Source organism: Rhinoraja longicauda, chromosome 11 (assembly GCF_053455715.1).
Source record: "Rhinoraja longicauda isolate Sanriku21f chromosome 11, sRhiLon1.1, whole genome shotgun sequence".
NCBI classification, from domain to species: domain Eukaryota; kingdom Metazoa; phylum Chordata; class Chondrichthyes; order Rajiformes; family Arhynchobatidae; genus Rhinoraja; species Rhinoraja longicauda.
Window position 1 is genome coordinate 26111199 of NC_135963.1, and position 23727 is coordinate 26134925.

A 23727-nucleotide genomic window follows, 5' to 3' on the forward strand; every position below is an offset into this window, starting at 1 on the left:
TATGTGATCCCTTCCCATTCTAAACTCCAGTGAATATGTGCCTAACTGATCCAAACTCTATCAGAGGGAGTTTTTCTGATAGGGTGCCAATTGGTTGGTTAATATTTCTCCTTTCAGATACAGCTTGGGCTGTAGAGAAAATGCAAGAATACGCATTTTATTTTTTAAATATTTTGCTGTTAGTATCTAAATTAAAACTAGATTACCTCAATTCAAAGATTGGGATGAATGTTTTCATTATTAGATCAAACATTCTCATTTGAAATACACATATTTAAATAGTACATATTCATGTGGTTACTGAGAATCAGATGTTCCCTGGCTTGTGAGAACCACGATTTGCCAGTGCATCGATCAGTCGGGCCTTGCTTCCTCTACTGGCCCCGCAGTGCACCTGCTAATTTTTAATTCGGGCGACTCCCCTCTGAAACCTTTCGGGACATTCATTGCCTTTTGATAAACGAAGGTGGTTTGCTGAAAGGGGTGGGTCATTGAGTCCAGTCTGATGGGTGTCGAGGCAGGATTTCCGTTCGCCGCAAGCCTCGAAGTGAGGCGACAATCTGACAAGCTCACTTCCGCAATCCTGCAAAGGGAAATAGAGGAGCAGATGTGGGTGCTGAGGAAGGTGGTCTCTGCCGGCCCTCTGGCCTCTGGAGCAATGCATGCCCGGGCAGCTGTCAGTGGTTATGCGGGAGGAGGGGCGGCTCTGGGTGGTCGCACAAGGCATTACTCAGACACTCGTCCGCCCTCCGGCTCCGAGATTCAATTGCAACATTTAGAAGGCAGCAACTCGGGTAAGGGAGCCGGTGGTTGGTGAACTGGTCTGACTCACGTTGTTCTAAATATACCATTAACCAACGAGAGCAAAGAAGTGTCGCCCTCTGCGGAACCTCCAATAACTTCTCCATTCGCGAGTTCCCTGACCTGGTGAGATGGATTCCGATAAATCTGAAGGATGAGTTGGAGTCCTTGTTTCCCCGTGACTTCCCAGAGTTTCCGCCCACCAATGGCATGCAGCTCTTTAAAAATGTGAAGCGATGGCTGGCGGAGCAACTTGTTTGCAAACGGCGAGGTCCCACGAGCAGTACGAGGCAGACGGTGGGAAAAAACAAGGCAGGGCAACGTGTGCCTTCATCATGTCCAGATGGTCTGATTCGGTGAAAGGATTCCTGAGCGGATCAAACTGAGCCAACCCACACAGCTGGGCGGGTGGTACAAGAGCTGTCAATTCGCTCTCCCTCCCATATTGCTGGTCCAGCGCATCTCACCCCTGGCAGGGGTGACATTTCAGGTTGGGACCCTTCTTTAGACCCTCTGGTTCTTGAACTTTAAGGAATTGAGGATTAACCAGATTTTCTAGAAATGATTTTTATGGGAAACATTTATCAGGTCGATCAAATCCCGAACAAACAGACTTAAGAACAGTTTTTACCCCAGGGCCATACGAGAACTGAACATTACCTTTGCACTAGGCAACACCGTTAAAAAATCTTGTACTTAATATAATTGTATTTATGTATTTATTTGTTTTTGCATTTATTGCATATATGTTTGTACGCACCGTCAGGATTGGCTATTTTTTAATTTCGTTGTACTCGTTGCAATGACAATAAATGAATATTATTATTATTATTATTATTATTTAAATACTGTAGTTCTTCTGGTTAAGATACTTCCACTATGTTCTTGGAGGGAAAGTTTTAAAATTTGGATCCAGCAACAATGAAGGAACATTGATGTATTTCCAAGTCAGGGTAGTGTGTAATGTGGAAGGGAACGTGCCCATGCATCTGCTGTTTTCGTCCTACTTGGTGAATGAGGCTGCAAGTTTAGCAGATGATGTTAGATGGGGTAGGAAAGTGGATTTTACACCAAAGGTCAGAAGTTATTATCTTATTGAAAAGCATGTCAAGTTTGAAGGGCCATATCACTTGTTCCTGCTTCAAAATCTTATGGTTTTTCATTATCAGCAAAAATTGAATCTTGCAACATCAGAACATTTTTTTTATCATTTGTTTTAGGAATTGCAACAATTTTAATGAACAGAATTCATGCAAGAAATTCCCTCGGAAAAGTATTTGTTATGCAGGTTAGTACGTGCAGTTTATTACAGTGGAGTCTGCTTTAAAGCAAGTTTCTTTCTATTAGGATGCTCAAAGTTTGCTCTTTGAATGAATTCTTACAGAAGTAGATGTAGCCAAGTTGCTGGACCCTGCTCCACCATTCACAGAGATGATTGATGTGGTGTTTCAATTGCATTTAAGGGCCAATCCCTATAGCTTCTGATTTTCTTTGTGTAAAAGTCTACCGATCTCAGCCTTGAATGCACATCCAAAGCCATCTGAGGTAACAGGAGACCTCATTTGAAAGGCAAATCATGAAAGGCATGATTTTATGAAAGGCAAATAATGCCTGACGAATCTTATAGAATTTTTCGAGGATGTAACTAGTAGAGTGGATAAGGGAGAACCAGTCGATGTGTTATATCTGGACTTTCAGAAGGCCTTCGACAAGGTCCCACATAGGAGATTGGTGTACAAACTTAAAGCACACGGTATTGGGGGTTCAGTGTTGAGGTGGATAGAGAATTGGTTGGCGGACAGGAAGCAAAGAGTAGGAATAAACGGGTCCTTTTCGGAATGGCAGGCAGTGACTAGTGGGGTACCGCAAGGCTCAGTACTGGGACCCCAGTTATTTACAATATATATTAATGATTTGGACGAGGGAATTGAATGCAACATCTCTAAGTTTGCGGATGACACGAAGCTGGGTGGCAGTGTTAGCTGCGAGGAGGATGCTAGGAGGCTGCAGAGTGACTTGGATAGATTAGGAGAGTGGGCAAATGCATGGCAGATGCAATATAATGTGGATAAATATGAGGTTATCCACTTTGGCGGCAAGAACAGGAAAGCAGAGTATTACCTGAATGGTGGCCAACTAGGAAAAGGGGAGATGCAACGTGACCTGGGTGTCATGGTGCACCAGTCATTGAAAGCAAGTGTGCAGGTGCAGCAGGCGGTGAAGAAAGCGAATGGTATGTTAGCATTCATAGCAAGAGGATTTGAGTATAGGAGCAGGGAGGTTCTGCTGCAGTTGTACAGGGCCTTGGTGAGACCGCACCTGGAGTATTGTGTACAGTTTTGGTTTCCTTATCTGAGGAAAGACATTCTAGCCTTAGAGGGAGTACAGAGAAGGTTCACCAGATTGATCCCTGGGATGGCAGGACTTTCATATAAAGAAAGACTGGATAGACTAGGCTTATACTCGCTGGAATTTAGAAGACTGAGGGGGGATCTTATTGAAACATATAAAATTCTTAAGGGGTTGGAGAGGCTAGATGCGGGAAGATTGTTCCCGATGTTGGGGAAGTCCAGAACCAGGGGTCACAGCTTAAGGATAAGGGGGAAGTCTTTTAGGACCGAGATGAGAAAACATTTCTTCACACAGAGAGTGGTGAGTCTGTGGAATTCTCTGCCACAGAAGGTAGTTGAGGCCAGTTCATTGGCTAAATTTAAGAGGGAGTTAGATGTGGCCCTTGTGGCTAAAAGGATCAGGGGGTATGGGGAGAAGGCAGGTACGGGTTACTGAGCTGGATGATCAGCCATGATCATATTGAATGGCGGTGAAGGGCCGAATGGCCTACTCCTGCACCTATTTTCTATGTCTATGTTTCTATGAGACATGGAAGGAAGCGTAGAGCACACGGACCCTTGAGTTTGCTCTGCGATTCAAGACGATTAAATCAATTTCTTGCATGCTCAAGTATACAGTATTTTAAAAATCCAGATGCAATATACTCTGGTTCCTCATCTACTCTGCCAATAAAATCAAAAGCTCATTCCTTAAGCAGGAAACATTTCATTTCAGCCCTTATCCTGAGTGAATGGCCTGTTCTTTTCTCTTCAGCTGGAGGAATCTCCATCTATATTGTCAATTCCTCTGTACTCCCATTGATAAATTTCTTTCTTCTCAACTCCCATGTATATCATACAAATTAGGAGCCAGTGCAGGCTACTCCAATCCTTGTGCCTGTTCAACCATTAAATAAGATCATGCTGATCTGATTCTATCCGGAACTCTGCATTCCCATATATCTGCACAAGAATACAAGAAAATAGGAAAGGTCAAATCTACTTGACCATGGCTGATTTGCTCTAGGGGTCATCTGCTGTTTTATACCAGTTTCCCAAAGACCTCAATTCCCTGAACTTACAAAAATACTTCCTATTTAACGACCTGCAATTGGGAGTGCAGAATTCAACATGGAAGTTACACGGAGCACAGTTCTATCAATTTTCTCTCTTGTATGTCTCTAAATGCGACTGCTGTAGTGTTGCCATGCATACCAAATATCTTTACAAGCATCTCAAAATTACATTATCCAATTGAAAGTGTCAGCGCTTTCACTCAGTCATGCTAAAGCAATGAGGCAGAACATGCTGTTGCCATAATATTTTACAACATCATATTCATAATCTGACGAGATCACTTGCATTTAACCATAAACAATCCAACTTTAATTTTATAGTTGATATCAGGAAGAAAATAATTTGTTTTACCTTTGCACACTCCCCCAACCACCTCTATTAATCAAGAATACATCTACCTCTGTCTTAAAAATATTCAGACTGCTTCCATCGCCCTTTGTGGATGGGAGTTCCTCAGGCCTCTGAGAAAAAATAATAATTTCTTCTGTTTCAAAAGGGCAACACTTTTTTTTTAAGCATTGACTTTTAGATTCCCTCATAAAAGAAACATTCTGACCGCATCCATCCTGTCAAACCTCTTCAAGTTTTTGGAGTTTAATCAAGTGATCTCTCATAGTTCTGAAAGCCCAGTGCCCACTGTGCACAAGCCCAGCGTGCCCATTCCAGGAATCAGTATAGTAAATGAAAATTAAAAGCTGTGGATGCTGGAAATCTAAAACAAAAATGGGAATTGTTGGAAGCACTCAGCATTCCAGACAGTGTCTGTGCAGAAAGAGAGTTAATGGTACAGGTTTCATCAGAACTAAGGGAAGTTCGCAATCAATGATTGGGAGATAGACACAAAAAGCAGGAGTAACTCAGCGGGACTGGCAGCATCTCTGGAGAGAAGGAATGGGTGACGTTTGTCGAGACCTTTCTTCAAACTGTTTAGGGATAAGGGAAACGCGAGATATAGACGATGATGTAGAGAGATAAAGAGCAATGAATTAAAGATATGCATAAAAGTAATGATAAAGGAAACGGGCCATTGTTAGCTGTTTGTTGGGTGAAAATAAGAAGCTAGTGTGACGGGTGGGGGAGGGATAGAGAACGAGGGAATGCTGGGGTTACTGGAAGTTAGAGAAATCAATATTCATACCACTGGGCTGTAAGCTCAATGACTGGGGGTCAGTATTGTATGTTAATATGTTGACACAGTTATAACTGCGACTGCCATATTTTTAATGGATGTGAGCTTTCTCTTGCCACATGCTCATTCAATTTCTTTTTTCAGTCTCATTACCTATTATATAATTAGCTTTGCCCTGATCTTGTGATTGTGGTCATAGTTCCATTGTTGTACACGTCAATATGGCGTGGTTGAGGAAAGTCAAAGAAAAAAGCAGAATTGATTTCTTGTTTCAGCTTGAAGAAGTCATTGAAAATCTGCGAAAAGACAAAAGTGTGCGTGTGGTGTTGTTCAAGAGCCAGGTCAAAGGAGTTTTCAGTGCAGGTAAGTTCTAGGATCTGAATAATCAACAACTGTTGTCTAATAGGTCAGAAGAAAATAGTTTCTATTTCATTGAGGTTAAGTTCTACTCATTGTAATCTATTGCAGTATATGATAAAGCATTTTGTATTTGGAGATCAGTCTACTCTCCCAAGCTTTGTGACAGTTGTAATACTGCAGCGATTTATTGGGAACCATCCTCAGCATTAAAATCTGCAGATTTGCAAACAGTGCACCAAATTGCACTTGATCCATCCCACTCCTAATGTTCACTACCACTACCCTGCACCCCAATCCTGCAGTGTTATTTCTAAAACCACATTTACTTCTTGCAGTCCACACGAGTTCCAGGCGCTACAACTACAGTTGTGCTGCAAAGAAGAATGATGAGGTCTGGGGCCATCCCTCAGGCAATGGAATCTGGACTCCAGATGACTGAAAGACAGTCCAAATGATTTCTTTATAATGTTTCATACTTGATATATTAACAAAGTCAGAGACTTTCCAGCCCAATTGTCGTGTTATGAACGTTAATAAGTTCATTATTAAAGAACTCAAAAGATTGGCTCTGGAATTCTATCTGTGGAGTCTCGCAAGTAATTTAGAAGCACTAATGGTTTATTGCACTGTATGATTTATTGGCAAAATTAAAATTTCCCTTTTTACATATCCAGCTCTATTAAATAGAGGATTTATGGATAAAGCCAAGAATATAGTTTAACATATGAACAGTGGCAAATGAAAACCTGCAGTTTTAATATATTTTAATTTTAAAACATTTGGCATTCCAATGTTAATTATTGGGTCCATTACTGATCCCAAATGTGTTAACATTAGGTGATCGTATTGATCAACACATGTGTGCACCTCAGAGAAGTGTTTATTTACTGCTGACCAGTGCATATGAGCATTATTCTGTTGATTCTAATCATTAAGCAATGTATTGTGCATTTATATTATTAAATAAGTTGTTTTCTAGATTATTATTCTTTTCTCTTACTCAGATTTATTTTCTAGGTGCTGATTTGAAAGAACGAGCAGAAATGACAAATACCGAAGTTGGCCACTTTGTTCACAAGCTGCGAAGTTTAATGAGCAATATAGGCAAGTACAAAGAAATTAATCTAACAGTTTTGCTGTGGTGATATTTTCAATCAATTTTTGTTTTAAATGTAGTGGACTTTGAGTTTTTGAGCAATTACACCTTGTGCAGGATTTTCTAACCTTCTCTGAAGAATGCCGCTATTCTAATTATACTTTTGGCCATATACTAACAATTTCTACTGTTTTTTGATGACTACCCATGTATTGAGAGATTTCGAGAAGGGTCTTAACGTTGCTTCAAGTGGTTATAATCACTACACCAAGGTGCTTGGCTACTGTAATAATACTTTTGTTTAACTCTTCTCATACTACTTGGTTCTTCTTTTCATCACTGTGAAGCTTTTTGACATATTATGTGGCTGATAAAGTCAATTTCCAATATTACAAGCTTTGCATTCTAAAGATTTGGAATTACATAAATTTGCCTTTTTGGTCTGAGACCATCAAACTCCACCTGGTTAAATGTAATTCAAAAGGTTAACTCAGTTCACTTAGCTTTTGATATCTTTTTTTGAATCGTGCACAGATCCAGTTTTAACTTTTAAAATATGTTAACGTGGTGTGTGTTTTCTTTTACAGCATCCCTGCCCATGCCCACCATTGCTGCAATAGATGGTTTTGCACTTGGTGGTGGTCTGGAGCTGGCATTGGCCTGTGATCTTCGTGTGGCAGGTATTGTCAAACACTGTTGTTGCACCAAATACAACATCACGCCATCTAAACTGTGAAAATTGTCAAAATTAGAAATATTGCATTCAGAATGCACAGTGATGTCAACATTTGAAACATGGATGATGGACACCAAAGAAGAAGAAGAAGAATAAAGATTGCTTTACAATAATTGCATTTTGATTACAGGATTAGACAATAGACAGTAGGTGCAGGAGTAGGCCATTCGGCCCTTCGAGCCAGCACCACCATTCAATGTGATCAAGGCTGATCATTCTCAATCAGTACCCCGTTCCTGCCTTCTCCCCATAGCCCCTGACTCCACTATCCTTAAGAGCTCTATCTAGCTCTCTCTTGAAAGCATTCAGAGAATTGGCCTCCACTGCCTTCTGAGGCAGAGAGTTCCACAGATTTACAACTCTCTGACTGAAAAAGTTTTACCTCATCTCCGTTCTAAATGTCCTACCCCTTATTCTTAAACTGTGGCCCCTGGTTCTGGACTCCCCCAACATTGGGAACATGTTTCCTGCCTCAAACGTGTCCAACCCCTTAATAATCTTATATGTTTCAATCCTTCTAAATTCCAGTGTATACAAGCCTAGTCGCTCCAGTCTTTCAACATATGACAGTCCTGCCATTCCGGGAATTAACCTAGTGAACCTATGCTGCACGCCCTCAATAGCAAGAATATCCTTCCTCAAAATTGGAGACCAAAACTTCACACAGTACTCCAGGTGCGGTCTCACTAGGGCCCTGTACAGCTGCAGAAGGACCTCTTTACTCCTATACTCAATTCGTCTTGTTATGAAGGCCAACATTCCATTGGCTTTCGTCATTGCCTGCTGTATCTGCATGCTTCCTTTCAGTGACTGATGCACTAGGACACCCAGATCTCGTTGTATGTCCCCTTTGGCACGATTGAGCCTTCAATACTGTAAACTATCTAAGTTTTATTAATTGTTAAACAAATCTTTTGTGTGAATATCTTCAATCTCGCAACTTTTCACTCCTATTCAATTGAGAAAGAGGCAAAGGATGAAAATGGTCATCCTTTATTTACAGTGTTCCTTTGCATAATTTACTAATCATTGCCCTATACATTCTCATCCAAATCATTAATATAAATGACATCAGAGGACACAGCATCAGTTTCTGCGGCACACCCTTGGTCACCGATCTCCAATCTGAAAAACAACCCTCCACCACCACCCTGTGCCTCCGACCACCAAGCCAATTTTGTATCGAGTTTGCTAAAGTAAGTGAAGAAAGTTCCAGTTTTCAAGTTCATCTTATAGTGGCACATGAAAAATTATAAATAAATCCAGAAGATCAAACTGAGGATGTCATCTGCTCAAATTAATAAAGAGCATATTGATGAATAATTTTTTTGTGAATTTTCTGTGATTGGTCCATGGAATTGACAGGTGACAGACAGGAAATTCCTAAGACTATTTACAAACAAATTAGACTTTGCATTGAAATTTGAACATTTCTTGGATGGAATAACCAACATGCAGCACACACAATTTCATTGGTATGTTTCAGTGGATGGAACCCATTTTATAATTGAAGAATATAGCAATGAGGATCAACAGTCAAAACTACCACTGATCTACTGAGACATTGCTTACAAAACATTGCTTTCTATTAATGATTGTTTGTCTTACACTGTTTCCTTCTCTTTATTGTCACCGAGTCATACGCATCGCTTGGAAACAGTTCTTCGGCCCAACTTGCCCACGTCAACCAACATGCCCCACCTACACTAATCCCACCTGTCTGTGTTTGGCCTATATCCCTCCAAACCTATCCTATACATGTACCTGTCCAAATATTTTTTAAATGTTGTAATAGTACCTGCCTCAACTACCTCCTCCAGCAGCTTGTTCCATATACCTACTACCCTTTGTGTAAAATAAGTTGCCCCTCGGGTTCCTATTAAATCTTTTCCCCCTCCCTTCATCCTGCTCTCTAACTATCATTGCTGTTTCACCTTCAGTTTTGGCTTTTTTTTGTCGTTTTCCTTGCTGTTTCTGTTGCATCTTTCCCCATAACTGTGCTATCTCTTTTTCTCTTTCCCCTCTTTTTCTCGGTGCCATTATATACAAATACATAGAGCATTCTAGGTTTCTGATTCCGATGTTAATACTCCATTGTTGCAGATATGAATCTACCGGTCATCTTCTACAAAAATATGTTAGGTCAAACAGCCTATGTCCTTTAATATATGTGCCTGACCTGTCTCTTGTTTTCTTAACTTTAGCATCTTCTGCCAAAATGGGTCTTATTGAAGTTACCAGAGGCCTCCTCCCTGGTGCTGGTAAGCTATTTGTTTTACGATATGAAAGGCAAGGCTTGAAATGAAGTTGGTTTTATTTGGAGACTGAGTATTTTTACATTCTAAGTAATAAAATGGGCAATGATTAAACTTTAACTCTGATGACTGTACTCTGTAAAACAAAGGTAGAGTCATAGAGATAAACAGCAAGGAAACAGACTCTTCTGAGAGTCCATACCAACTGTCATGCCCATTTACTCTAATCGTACATCAATCCCATTTTATTCTCCCTTGTTCCCCCTTGATTCTACCACCCATCTATATACTAGGGACAATTTACAATGGGCAACTAACCTACCAAACTACGCATCTTTGAGATGTGGAAGGGAGGTGCATCACACAAGAGAAACCCCCATAGCCGCAGAGATTGTGCAAATAAATAAGCTTATATTTATAATTAAAGAAAACCATGCCACTTTTAACTCCCCAAATTTGTCTATTGTTCAGTTCAGGATCTCTGATCTCAAGAGCTGCTGTAATTCCAGCAAGTGGCCCTCTCCTGCTCCACATTTGAAGCTTCGTCCCCACTGTCATCAGACTCTTGAACAGAATGCTCTATGCTAGGGGTACATTTCTGATCTTCTAATCTACCTTGTTGCAGCCCATGGGTTTTTTCTTTTTGCACATTCTCGGTAGCTGCAACACTATAGCTGCATTCTAATTCCTTTTTTGCATTACCTGATGCATACCTCGTGTGATATGATTTGCCTGGATACCATGCACGATTTTCACTGTCTCTTGGTACACATAACAAAAAATACCAATAGCCAACGTCCTTCTCTTCATCCTTAACTTTCTCTGTGGAATTGTTCAACTTACAATATTGGTCTTTGTTGCCTTTAGGCTTTCCTCGTTACTTCCTTTACTCTGACTGTACTTTTCCCCACTTTCTTCTTCTGCTGTCATAGAATCGACCCAATTCCATGAGTCCTACAGCATGGAAGCAGGCCTTGCAGCCACCGATTGGATACCACCATTAAGCCTCCAATTTTACACTATTACTATACTAATTTTATTCTCTTCAACTTCCTATCAGTCCCCCCAGATTTTATCACTCATCTATTGAGTTTCAGGGTCCAATTAACCCACTAACATACATGTTTTTGGATTGTTGGAGGAAATTGTATTATCCAGAGCAGGGAGAACATGAAAACCACACAGCACAGGAGCTAAGGATTGAACTTGGAGTTGTAAGGCAGCAGCTCTCCTATATAGGCCGTTGAGCTACTCATCTCATATAGGGAGTTCGTACTTTATTGAACTGAAAGGATTACTATCCAGCAGGAAATTGAGAAAGGTTATGGTGAACATGCGTGCTTAAGAAATAAATACAATAAGCAGTTGCAGCTTCATAAGTAGATGGTGTTTAAAATATTGTAGAACGGATTAATAATAAAATGTGCAAGTAGTGTATACTAAATATCTATATACTAAAACTCTCGTTTGTTTGTTTCTGAACTACAGCCAAAACGGTACATGATAGCGTGACAATGTTAGGCCCACCTTACTCAGTCATCCCTATGGTGCTAACGGAAGAAGTTTTATTGAAATCGGTGTTATATTTTTCAAGTTATTCACATTTTAAAGTTTAAACTGATCTCCTGGGGAGTGGGGGAGGAGGGGAGGGGGTAGAGGGGAGGAAGGGATGGGGGAGAGGGAGGAAGGGATGGGGGAGAGGGGAGGAAGGGGAGGGGGGAGAGGAGGGGGGGAGGAGAGGGTGCTGCACCAATGCAGGAGAGGTTTGGGCCCAACGGGTCCACTTGGTCTAGTAGATTTTTTAAATTCTGTATAAGAAGGAACTGCAGATGCTCATTTAAACTAAACACAGACACAAAAAGCTGTAGTAACTCAGCAGGACAGGCAGCATCTCTGGAAAGAAGGAATGGGTGACGTTTAGGGTCAAGACCCTTCTTCAGACAGGTTAGGAATAAGGGAAATGAAAGATATTAACGGTGATGTGAAAAGACAAAGAACAATGAATGAAAGATAAGCAAAAAAGTAATGATGATAAAGGAAACAGACCATTGTAAGCTGTTTGTAGGGTGAAAATTAGAAGCTAGTGCAACTTGGGTGGGGGAGGAATCGAGAGAGAGAGGGAATGCTGGGGCTACCTGAAGTGAGTGAAATCAAAACTTATACCACTGGGCAGTAAGCTGCCCAAGCGAAATATGAGATGCTGTTCCTTCAATTTGCGTTTAGCCTCACTGACAATAGAGGAGACCGAGGACAGAAAGGTTTGTGTAGGAATGGGAAGGAGAATTAAAATGTCCAGCAACCGGGAGATCAGGTTGGTTCACGAGGGTTGAGCGAAGTTGTTCCGTAAAACGATTGCCCAGTCTGCGTTTGGTCACACCAATGTATAAGAGTCCACATCTTGAAAAACAGATACAGTAGATAAGGTTGGAGGAGGTGCAAGTGAACCTCTGCCTAACCTGAAAGGATTGTCGGGGTCCCTGGACAGAGTCGAGGGAGGAGGTATAGCGACAGGTGTTGCATCTTCTGCGGTTGCAGGGGAAGGTACCTGGGGAGAGGATGGTTTGGGTGGGAAGGGATGAGTTAACCAGGGAGTTGCGGAGGGAACGTTCTCTGCGAAAGGCGGAAAGGGGTGGAGATGGGAAAATGTGACTAGTGGTGTGATCCCGTTGGAGGAGGCGGAAATTTCGTAGGATTATGTGTTGTATGCGATGGCTGATGGGATGGAAGGTAAGGACTAGGGGGACTCTGTCTCTATTGCGACGAGGGGGAGCCAGGGCGGAGCTGCAGGATACGGTGGAGACACGAGTGAGGGCCTCATCTATGATGGGAGAGGGAAACCCCTGTTCCCTAAACAATGAGGACATCGCGGATGTTCTAGTATGGAACACCTCATCTTGGGTGTAGATGCGGCGTAGACGGAGGAATTGGGAGTAGGGGGTAGAGTCTTTGCAGGAAGCAGGGTGGGAAGACGTGTAGTTGAGATAGTTGTGGGATTATTTTTCATTGGATTTGTATTAGACGTCAGTCAATAATCTATTTCTTGTGATGGAGACTGAGATCAAGAAAGGGGAGGGAGATGTCGGAGATGGTGCAAGTAAATTTGAGTGCAGGATGAAAATTGGTGGTGAAGTTGATGAAGTCCATGAGTTCTGTGGTTGGATACATGAATTACATCTTATTTGTGGAAAACAACTGCAACGATAAACATTAACAAATAAAATTTGAATGTAACATTACTGATCTATTGTAATTAATCCGTTTTTCTTTTTCATCTTCCCCCTCTCCCTACTCCTCCTCTCCTCTCCCCTCTCCCATCCCCTCTCCCAGGTGGTAGCCAGCGGCTGCCTCGTGCTGTGGGAATCAGCAAGGCAAAGGAACTTATTTTCACTGGTCGACAGGTTGATGGCAAGCAAGCAGTGTCCATTGGTCTAGTGAGTGATGCTGTGACTCAAAATGACTTGGGAGATGCAGCGTATCAAAAGGCTCTCGATCTGGCCAAAGAGATCCTTCCACAGGTTTGTATTAAACTGAATGCATTAAAATAAATCAATGATGCTTACAGTTGCTATTTTTTGTTTAATAACTTGTGACTAAGTGGTAGATCAACAAATGATGCATCATGAGCTGCTTTCATCTTCCTCCCAAAAACCGTGAGCATTTCACAGCTACTTAGCTTAAGCTAATAGTTGATATACAGTATGTATTACCCACATTAGTGTAGAATTATGCTAATTTGTGGTGGGAGGTGTTAGTGATAAATTATGAGGAAAGAGTCCAATTTCTGTCTATAAATATCTGAATATTGTATTTGAATTGGAAAAATAATTCTAATCTTATTTGAAGGCTCCAGTGGCTGTCAAGATGGCAAAGCAAGCAATGAACAGAGGCATTGAGGTAATGTTTTTCTGGACGTGGTAAGATCAATAAGAACCAAGAAGCGGTAGAGTTGCTGCCTTACAGCGCTTGCAGCGCCAGAGACCCAGGTTCGATCTCGACTATGGGTGCTGCCTGTACGGAGTTTAGACATTCTCCCCGTGACCGCATGGGTTTTCTCCGAGATCTTCGGTTTCCTCCCACACTCCAAAGATGTACATGTATCTAGGTTAATTGGCTTGGTATATGTGTAAATTGTCCCTAGTGTGTGTAGGATAGTGTTAATGTGCGGGGATCACTGGTCGGTGCGGACTCGGTGGGCTGAAGGGACTGTTTCTACACTAACTTTAAACTAAAAAACCTAAACCTCCACGATAGTCAAAATTCTTGCCAATCCATTTTACTGCCTGATAAATAGGTAAATAGCCTTTGGTGGCATTCACTCGAATGCTAGCCATTGTAATCCAGCAGACTTCCAAAGTAAATTTTAGCAACCTCTCTGCCACTTGGAGTTAAATTTATCTAACAGAGACTTGGTGTAGCCCTGACTCGTGCACCTTAACAATTCTGATTGTTTTAGCAACAAGGGCTTTACAACTGGTTCCAATGTGCCTTGAACAAGGTGATCAAATTTTCTTTAAAAAAAAGTTAGCACCTTGCCCTGGCATCAGGAACCAGTAGTTGTTGTTCAAGATTCTTTTTAAGGTTATTGAAATGTGTTGACCCGTATAACCTACACTGCTAAACCATATGACAAACTTCTCTATGCTTTGAGCAAGTCACTTAAGCAGTAAAAAAAGGATAACTTTACATTTTCCCCCAATATGTGAGACAGTTTCCATGATAGCATATTATTCAAACATAGTCTAGCTACATGCCATAACATTGCCATTTAATCAACAGTACAAAACCACCTATTTCAGACTTTCAGGTCTTGCCTTTGTGGAATTTTTTGAAATGAAAAAGAGTACATCCCTATGTTATGTAGTGTGGCAAAGGATACAGAAGACTCTGAGTGCTTGAAGGAAGTGGTTGAATTGATCTCTAGAATTTACCACAAATAAGCTGATTTGAGCAAATCTGAGCTCTTTTTGAGGCAGCGAGTATAGATGAATATTTTGAAAAGGAACAGAAGTGGGATAAAGTTGATCAAGTAATATAAACCAACTATTTTAACTTCAGCCTTTTTCGCAAAATAGAGGCAACAATGAGCTTGAATAAATGAATTACTTCTTCAGCTAGCTTCTTTTAGTTAATAAATGAATTAACATTGTATGGGTCTTACAAACAGAAAACTACATAATTAACTATTGAATTTGTTGTGGTGGTGGTGGTGGCTGAGGGGTTGTGGAACATGGCACTACAAAAGAACTCTGCTCATTGTGCAGTGCTGTGGAATATTTTTTATCATTACCTGATCAGGCAAAGGTCTTTGTTGAAAAGCTTTTCTAAACCACAACAGCTTGGTGGCATTATTTCAGTACTGCACAAAGAGTCAGCTGCCCCTGCAATCTAGTTCCCGAGTGGCGCTTGAACCAACAATAGCTTTGGCTGAATCTGCTACTAAACGCACAACGGAGTATTTTAGTCCCAAAACCTTAATTGTTTCTCTTTCGATAGATGCTGCCCAATCTGCTGTTTTCACAGCATGTTCTTTATTCAATACAAATGAATTTGTTGACCCTTGTTCTTTTATTACTTTTATTTTACTTCAACCATGATTGAAGATTGTCCAGTTGTATTTTCCTAATATTTCCTTTCATTGCTGAAAACTGCGGGTAGTGATTCTTCATCTGTGAGCCTCCATAAGGCGAAAGGGGTTATTTAATTATAGTAGACAAACTAACCAAATAGGATTGCGTTCTCGTTCAGTTGCTGGTAATACTCAGCCGTGTGAATCCTAGTCCATGTTTCCCACCCCTACCCCCACCCCCACCCTCCCTTCTGGAATGAAAGTTAAATTGTAGCACTTTACTGTTGTCCGAGTAAATGTCACCCTTTGCAAAGCATTGTTGCCTGATTGAAGTTGTAGCTTTCCCAATTTAAAATACAGGCATGTCCAGTGTATTGTTCTCACTCTTGACTTTTATCTCTAACTTTAATCACCTTCTAGTTTGTTTTGACAGAAGGATTAAAGAAAAGACATTCATACTAAGTTAAAAGATTTTCCATATCTAAATGGTTACATTTTATAATCCCAGAATAAATCAGTGACTAAAATACAAATGGTGGATTAAATCCCCAACAGTACCTATTATTCAGAAAATAATATTCCGAGCAATGGTTTAAGAGTACAGAATCTGAAAATTAAATTTCTTTCATAATTACCAGAACATTTTTTCTAACCCTAAGTATTTTCAATTCTCTGTAGGTAGATGTTACATCTGGAATGGCAATTGAGGAAATGTGTTATGCTCAGGTATGGAGTGCCTTTATTTTACTTTGAAACCTTGTGCTATTTCAGATGAGAATGACTTTAGAAAATCAAATTAAAAGATTTTGACATTTGTACCTTTTTCTAACATAGGTCATACCCACAAAAGACCGATTGGAAGGGATGGCAGCATTTAAAGAAAAACGATTACCGCACTTTACTGGAAAATGAAATAAAATACATGTCTCATATCTGCAATATAAACAATTCTAATTGCAATCACAGTTAAGTACTTAACTTGAAGATTATGTTTCCTGATATGGCACATTTACAGATTACTGTAAATTTTCAGTGGTTCTACACTATGTGTACACAGTGACATTTGGCTGGGTACTGATCAGAGGGAAATGTAGTACAGATTAAAACACTGTAGCATGTTTTGAATCTGTAGTGCAGATCCGTACAAATTAATTAATTCTAAGATCTAAAATTAGCTAAATACTAATCTGCAGCTAATTAACCATCCAGTGCAACATATGCAATATTAGCCTACAGTCATCTCAGCCAGCACCATTTCCAATTTATGGAAACATTCGGCTTATGGGACCGTTCTCAAACCCTTACATAACCCAGCGAGTGTCTTTAATGAACAGTTCTGCTCAGAGGAGGATCGTCAGGGAACAATTTCTGTGGTTTGGCAGCAATTAGATCCCAAGAGTGTCAGACGAGAGTTTCAACCAGTAGTAACAAATGTCGTTGGCAGTTTAATAGGAGCCCTTACATTGGGTACCCCCAGGTCGTTCATTTTCCATATGTATTATTGCTATTCTCAAATCAGTTTTTTTAAATTGCATATCTGACAGGATTTTGCTAAATAATTGACTTGTCTTTTGTTTCAATAAAGTTAATCAAATGGAATGGGGTTGTCAATCTGATACTGAATTTGAAATGTTAAAGGTACAGTAGGAGCATCTGTTTTTGCACGCATTAAATCCATAAACCAACCACATTATGTTAGATTTATTTACTGCTAAGGACTAGTTGGCTCTGATGGTTAGTGTATGCTGCAGGTTAGCCCTGATACCATGGCTATGATTAAATAAATACATTTAAGAAATGTCATGCAGAGGTTTGGGGTGGAGAATTTTAAACAAAAGAAATCAGTGATTTCAGGCCATCAATGGAATATTGCAAATTTTGTAATTGGTCAGCGAGCACAATTTAACAATAGGGTATAGGAAGTAGCAAACTGGACAAGTTCATCCAAGTTGGAAGACTAGACAAGAGGTGCCAATGGCAGAGGTGTAACGTGATTGTCATTTTTGACAGCTAGATTGCCACAGAAAAAGCTACAGTGGAAGACGGCTGTGGTACCAAAGCCATGGATTTATGTTAGCTGAAGATAGCTGCTGTATTACCAATCTTCACTGGAAGAAATTACTGCAGCTTCACAATTGAAATTCTGACAAGATGAATCACCTTATGGACTGATTGCTTATTGCGCCTATTAGAATATCAAGTCAAGAGTGTTCTATTGTCATATGTCCCACATAGAACAATGAAATTCTTACTTGCTGCAGCACAACAGAATATGTAAACATAGCACACTGTAAACAATATGATGAATGAGAGAAAAAAAGTTTGTCTCTCATTTATCATATTGTTTAGTGTACTATGTTTACATATTCTGTTGTGCTGCAGCAAGTATATATATATATATATATATATATACATACACACACACACACACATTCAAAAAACAAATAATAGTAGTGCAATAATAATAATAGTCTATTGTAGTTCAGAGCTTATGAGGTTGTAGTGTTTAATAGCCTGATGGCTGTAGGGAAGAAGCTGTTCCTGAACCTGAACATTAACAGTTTTCAGGCTCCTGTACCTGCTTCCCGATGGCAGTGGTGAAATGAGTGTGTGGCCAGGATGGTGTGGGTCTCTGATGATGCTGGCTGCCTTTTTTAGGCAGTGACTCCGATAAATCCCTTCAACGCTGGGGAGGTAAGAGCCGGTGATGGACTGGGCAGTGTTCCCAACTTTTTGCAGTCTTTTCTGCTCCTGGACGTTCAAGTTGCTGAACTAGGCCATGATGAAACCCGTCAATATGTTCTTTACTGTACACCTGTAGAAGATCAAGAGAATCCTCTCTGACATAATAAATCTCCTTAATCTTCTCAGGAAGTAGAGGTGTTGATGTGCTTTATTTATAATTGCATCAGTTTGCTGGGTCCAGGAAAGATCTTTGGAAATATGCGCACCCAGGACTTAAGGTTTTGACTCTCTCCACCATAGTCCCATTGATATAAACAGGATTGTGGGTCATCCTTCCTCTTCCAAAGTCCACAATCAGTTCATTGGTTTTACTGATATTGAGAGCCAGGTTGTTGTGCTGGCGCCAATTGGTCAATCGGTCGATCTCACTTCTATACTCTGACTCATCGCCATTTAATTTGTCCATCAACGGTGGCAAACTTGAAGATGGAATTCGCACTCGGAAGGTTTTTGTAGGAACACAGTTCTCCACACATTTCCTTATGAAGTCTGTAACGACTGTGGCGTATTCATTTAGGTCCATTGCCGCGTCCTTGAACATTGCCCAGTCTACTGACTCCAAGCAGTCCTCACCTCTGCGGGTGTGCTCTTCGGTTGCTGCCTATATGGAGGATGAAGCAGCACCTCTGAATAGTCGGATTTCCTGAAGTGAGGGTGAGGGATAGAGCGATAGGCCTCCTTGATGGTCATATAGCAGTGGTCAAGGGTGTTTAATCCTCTGGTGCTGCAGGAGACATGTTGGAGGTAGTTCAGGAGTGATTATTTTCAGGTTGGCTTTGTTGAAGTCCCCGGCTCTGGTGGTAAACGCTTCAGCGTACGCTGCCTGGTGTTTGTTGACCAGGGCGTGCAGCTCCTCCAATGCTAGACGGATGTCTGCCTGGGGTGGGATGTAGACCGTAGTCAGGGTGATGGAGGTGAATTTCCTCGGGAGGTAGAAGGGGCGCACTTCAGCACCAGGTGTTCCAGGTGTGGAGACCAGGAGCTAGACATCTGCCACGTTTGAACGTTGAGTTGACCATGAGGCAGACGCCCCTGCCTCTCCCTTTCCCAGATGCCTGCGTACGATGGATGAAGAAACCTTCAGGCTGGACGGCTGAGTCTGGGGAGCTGGGGGTGAGCCATATCTCTGTGAAACAGAACACGGAGCATTCCCTCAGCTCCCTTTGGTAAAGCAGCCTTGACCTTAAATCCTCCACTTTATTTTCCAGTGACTGTAGATTGGGTAGTAGGATGGTAGGGAGAGGGGGTCGTAGTCCCCTGTGCTTGTCTGGCCCGCCGGCCACATTTCCAGACACCATGGAGGCCCTCCCTGGTGTTTCCAGGTACAACACTTACTGCTCCTGCAATCCTCCGCCAGGTCGGGGATTCCCCTGCGATCGGGAATTCCCTTAGTCGACAGCTCCGTTGCTGCCAGTAGATCGCAATAGCGCTGCTTGTCAGTTACAACGCTGGTTTCTGCTGTTTCTTTTATGCAAGGAAGCTGAGAATTATTTTTGATGATTTTCTGCTGTGCTGCTGGCAACATGTCGCCACAGACAGGCGCCATCTGGAATATTGTAGACCGAGAAGCAGGTACAACAGATGGCACTTGCAGCGTCCTTTGTGAGGCACTAATAGCAGTGGGGCCACAACAAAGGAGATCCCAAAGCCAACATCTATTTGCAGCTCACAGACTTGCAGTGGACAGTAAAAACACAAGACTGCTAATTGCAGTGGCTGGAACTTGAAGAAAAGCAATTGGTAGATGTAAATATTTCTGCAGGAGACCAGAATTACAGCAAAAGTCTTCTAATTCAGTATACTTGTTACTTGGGGGAAGGGCTGCCAGATTTTCTAGAGTAGTGGATATTAGCTATTAAGTACAAGGAAAGGTTAGATAAACTTGGATTTTTTTTTCTGGAGCATCAGATGCTGAGGGGAGAACTGATAGAAATATATAAAATGATGAGAGGCAGAGATACGGTGGACAGTCACCAATATTCTGGTTATGGCAAGTAAAGATGTATAAGTTCAGGAAATGCAATAAAGTGGAGAATCTCTAGCTACAATTGAAATAAAGGGAGATGGAAAAAAAACCACAACCTCCACAACCAGGGACGATTCTCAGTTATGACATCCGTAGACTCTCACACTTTCCTTGAACTTCTTGTTTCCTTAGAAATAACAGCAGTCCACTAGAATCATAGAATGATACAATGTGGAAACAGGGCCTTCGGCCCAACTTGACCACAATGGCCAATGTGTCCCAGCTACACTAGTCCCACCTGCCTGCGTTTGGTCCATATCCCTCCAAACCTGTCCTATCCATGTACTTGTCGAACTGTTTTTAAATGCTGGGATAGTCCCTGCCTCAACTACCTCCTCTGGCAGCACCATCACCCACCACCATTTGTGTGAAAAAGTTACCCTTCAGATTCCTATTAAAACTTTTCACCTTCACCTTAAACCTATGTCCTCTGGTCCTCGATTCACCTACTCTGGGTAGATGCACACAGTCTGTTGCCCAATCTGTTCCTCTCATGATTTTATGTGCTAGTTTCATGTTCACTAACCATTCCAGATTTATTTATGGCAAGAAGGGCTGATTAAGTAGTTTTGTAGCCTTTGCAAGAACATTTTTGGATTTTCTGGGGCTGGGCAGAAAGAGTTGAAGAAAAAAATCCTCCTCATAGAATATACATTTACTACCAATCTAGGCAGTCAAAGTATGTTCTAGACTTTGAGGACTAGTAATTTTCTGCCAGAAACTCACGCTGTAGAAAAAAAGGTAACTGGAATACACCAAATCCTCATTTTAACGGACCCCTGTGGCAGGTATGGACAGTTCAGACGCTAAGACTAGACGCTAAGTTAATCCTGTCAGGAAGCCTTTATTTTGACGGCAAACCATGAGCACCAAAGTTCTCCCTCTCCTCTCTCACACGAGAGCGCACACCACGAGACCCGATCAGTCACCAGACCCTGCCAGACTCAGTGCTGATGGTTCATTAAGGGAGTGGCCTAACTCTCAGGTGGCGTCACAGGACCACCCCCCCCCACCCCCCCCAGAACCGGAGGCATGAAAACGAACCGGCAGACGAACAAGGCGGCTGGACCTCGTACACACATCCTCCTTCTCGGGGGACCAGACCGGCATAGGTACAGGCGGAAGCGGCAGGGACGGCGGACGCCCCCGACGAGGAGACAGGGCCACCTGCACCGGCTGACTAATGTCCAAGTGGACCGGCTTAGGGCGAGCCACCGACACAGTCTCGCACCGGCCTCCTATGTCCAAAATGAAGGCGGTAAGCCCGTTCTGCAGCACCCAGAAACGGCCCTTGTGCGGCCGCTGCAGTCATGACGCAGGAACATGTACGGACAGTCCTGGAGAGCAGATGGGACATGGGGGGAGTATCGGACCCACGATATCCACGTGGATGTGGTCGAACCGCCGGCGAGACACAGCAAAATCCTGTACAGGCGTCTGGACGTGACGCTGAACCTTGGACGTCTGGCACGGAATGCACGCCCGGGCCCAGTTACCAACTTGTTTACGCAAGCCGTGCCACATGAACCGAGCGGCCACCAAGGCAGACGTCGCCCGGATGGAAGGATGGGCCAACCCGTGGATGACGTGGAACACCCGGCGGCGCCAGGGACGATAGGTCGCAGCTGACCAGTGGACACATTGCACAGGATCGTGGTACCAGCAGGTCCAAACGGCACGTCCTCCAGCACCAGATCGGAAATCGCGGTGCGGTTGGCGAGCGTCTTGCTGTCCTCCAGCTGGGCTGCCGCGGAATAGTCGATCCCCGGGGCCACATCAAGGACGGCACTAATGGCGGGGCGGGATAACGCGTTGGCATGCAGAGAAATTTAAACAGCCCAAAAGGGGTGATGATGGCCGTCTTGGGTACGTCGTCTGGGGGAAAATGGCGCCTAACAACGGCTGGGAGACGTCGGCGACTGTGAAAGTCCAGGTGAAAAGACAGGGACCAAAAATAAGCGGGATCGTGCGAACCCATACGTTCGGATGGAGCTGACATTTACTGTGGTGAGAGAGGGCCCCTGCTTACCTGAACGAGTGTCGATTCCCGATGGGGGCAAAACGCTCACCTCCGCCCTGGTGTCAACAAGGAACCAACCAGGAATGTCGGTCCCAAGCGTAGAGGCAGTGTATCAGGCCGGCCGCCACAGCGACTACTGCCGGCCGGCCCCGGCATTTCCCGGGTAAGAGTAGGGTGGGCGGCACTTACTATCGGTGTTACTATCGGGCCGCAGAACCCCAGTAGTAACACCAGCGCCCTCTACCGGCGTCGCCCGGGACCGGCCGTCCAGCCGAACTCCCGGTGGATGCAGGGCGCGGTCGCTGGGCCATCCAGGGCACTGCCGACACTCGATTGATAGAGGTACCGCCCTGCTGCGCCATCCAAAGCGCTGTGGACTACAGATCCAGCGCGCCCATCTCCTGCTGACTGGCCAGCCATAGCTCATTGGCACGCTCCGCTAGCGCCAGGAGGTCATCAAACCGCCCGAGAGGAGCAGGCAGATGTCGTCCAGTAACGGCGGCAGGAAAGCATACTCGAAAAAGCAGTGTTGGTGGTCGTCCATGAGCGTGAGCATCTCACTCATGAGGGCCGACGGCTTCCGATCGCCAAGCCCACCCATGATGAGGATCCGCGCTGCTTATTCCAAAGGTGCGGAGAAGCAGCGACTTGAGGCCTTGATATTTGCCTGCTGTTGGGGATCGCACTGGTAAGGCACTACAATACCGGCCATTTCCTGGTCGAGCGCGCCGACGACATAGTAGTAACGGTCTCGTCGACCGTGATCCCACAGATGTAGAATTGTGCCTTGGCCTGCTGGAACCATACCTGTGGCTGAGAGGTCCAGAAGGTCAGCAGCTGCAGGGCGACTGCCTTCAGTTGGGCCTGGTCGGCCAGAACGGCGGGGTGAGCGCCGGGTTGCATGTTGTGCTCCAAAATGACTAGTTAAGAGCGTCGGGGTCACCAATGTGGCGGGTATGGTCAGTTCAGCCCGGAATAAGACTAGACGCTGTTAATCCAGTCAGGTAGGCTTTATATAGATGACAAACCACGAGCACCAAAGTTCTCCCTCTCCTCTCTCTCTCTCACACGAGAGTGCACACCACGAGACCCGGTCAATCACCAGACCCTGCCAGTCTCAGTGCCGAGGGTTCGCTAAGGGAGTGGCCTAACTCTCAGGTGGCGCCAAACCCCTTTATATAACAGATTTTGGTTATAGCAGAGGACTAACCTGCCAAAGTCATCCCGGTTCGCATGGCCTCCCCAGCCCCGGCTTTCAACACTAGGTGAACTCACAAGGTGCATCAGCAAGCCTGCCAATCGCCTGATCTGATTCACGTGGCTGTTGTTGCAGCGCCCGTTGTGGCCACCAGGGACATCGCTTTCTGACGACGCGCTCAGTCACAGCGGGGCTCCCTCCCCTCTCAACAGCTGCCACTTCTTCCTTCGCTTTATCTGCTCACAGCTCCCCTGCCGCCGCCACCTTTCTCCCATCGCTTTTGTCCACTGGAACTCCCTTGCTTTCTCCTTTTCTCCTGTCACTGTCCACTCGGCCTCCTCTGCTGCCTCCTCCACTTTCTCCTGTCGCTCTGTTCACTCGGCCTCTT

The 23727-nt window shown here is 43.4% G+C and overlaps 1 protein-coding gene across 2 annotated transcripts; it reads left to right on the forward strand.

Annotated features, from left to right (window-relative positions):
• Nucleotides 1-559: 559 nt before the first annotated feature.
• echdc2 (enoyl CoA hydratase domain containing 2) lies at nucleotides 560-17409 on the forward strand. 2 transcript variants are annotated; one of them, XM_078408509.1, is made up of 10 exons: nucleotides 560-794; nucleotides 2022-2089; nucleotides 5613-5700; nucleotides 6715-6801; nucleotides 7381-7473; nucleotides 9734-9790; nucleotides 13112-13299; nucleotides 13628-13678; nucleotides 16029-16076; nucleotides 16185-17409. In XM_078408509.1, the coding sequence occupies exons 1-10, from the start codon at nucleotides 608-610 to the stop codon at nucleotides 16260-16262; spliced, it is 945 nt and encodes a 314-aa protein (XP_078264635.1). In that variant the 5' UTR covers nucleotides 560-607; the 3' UTR covers nucleotides 16263-17409. The 2 variants fall into 2 exon arrangements, with proteins under 2 accessions (XP_078264635.1, XP_078264636.1); XM_078408510.1 differs by lacking the exon at nucleotides 560-794 and adding an exon at nucleotides 821-1291.
• Nucleotides 17410-23727: the final 6318 nt, after the last annotated feature.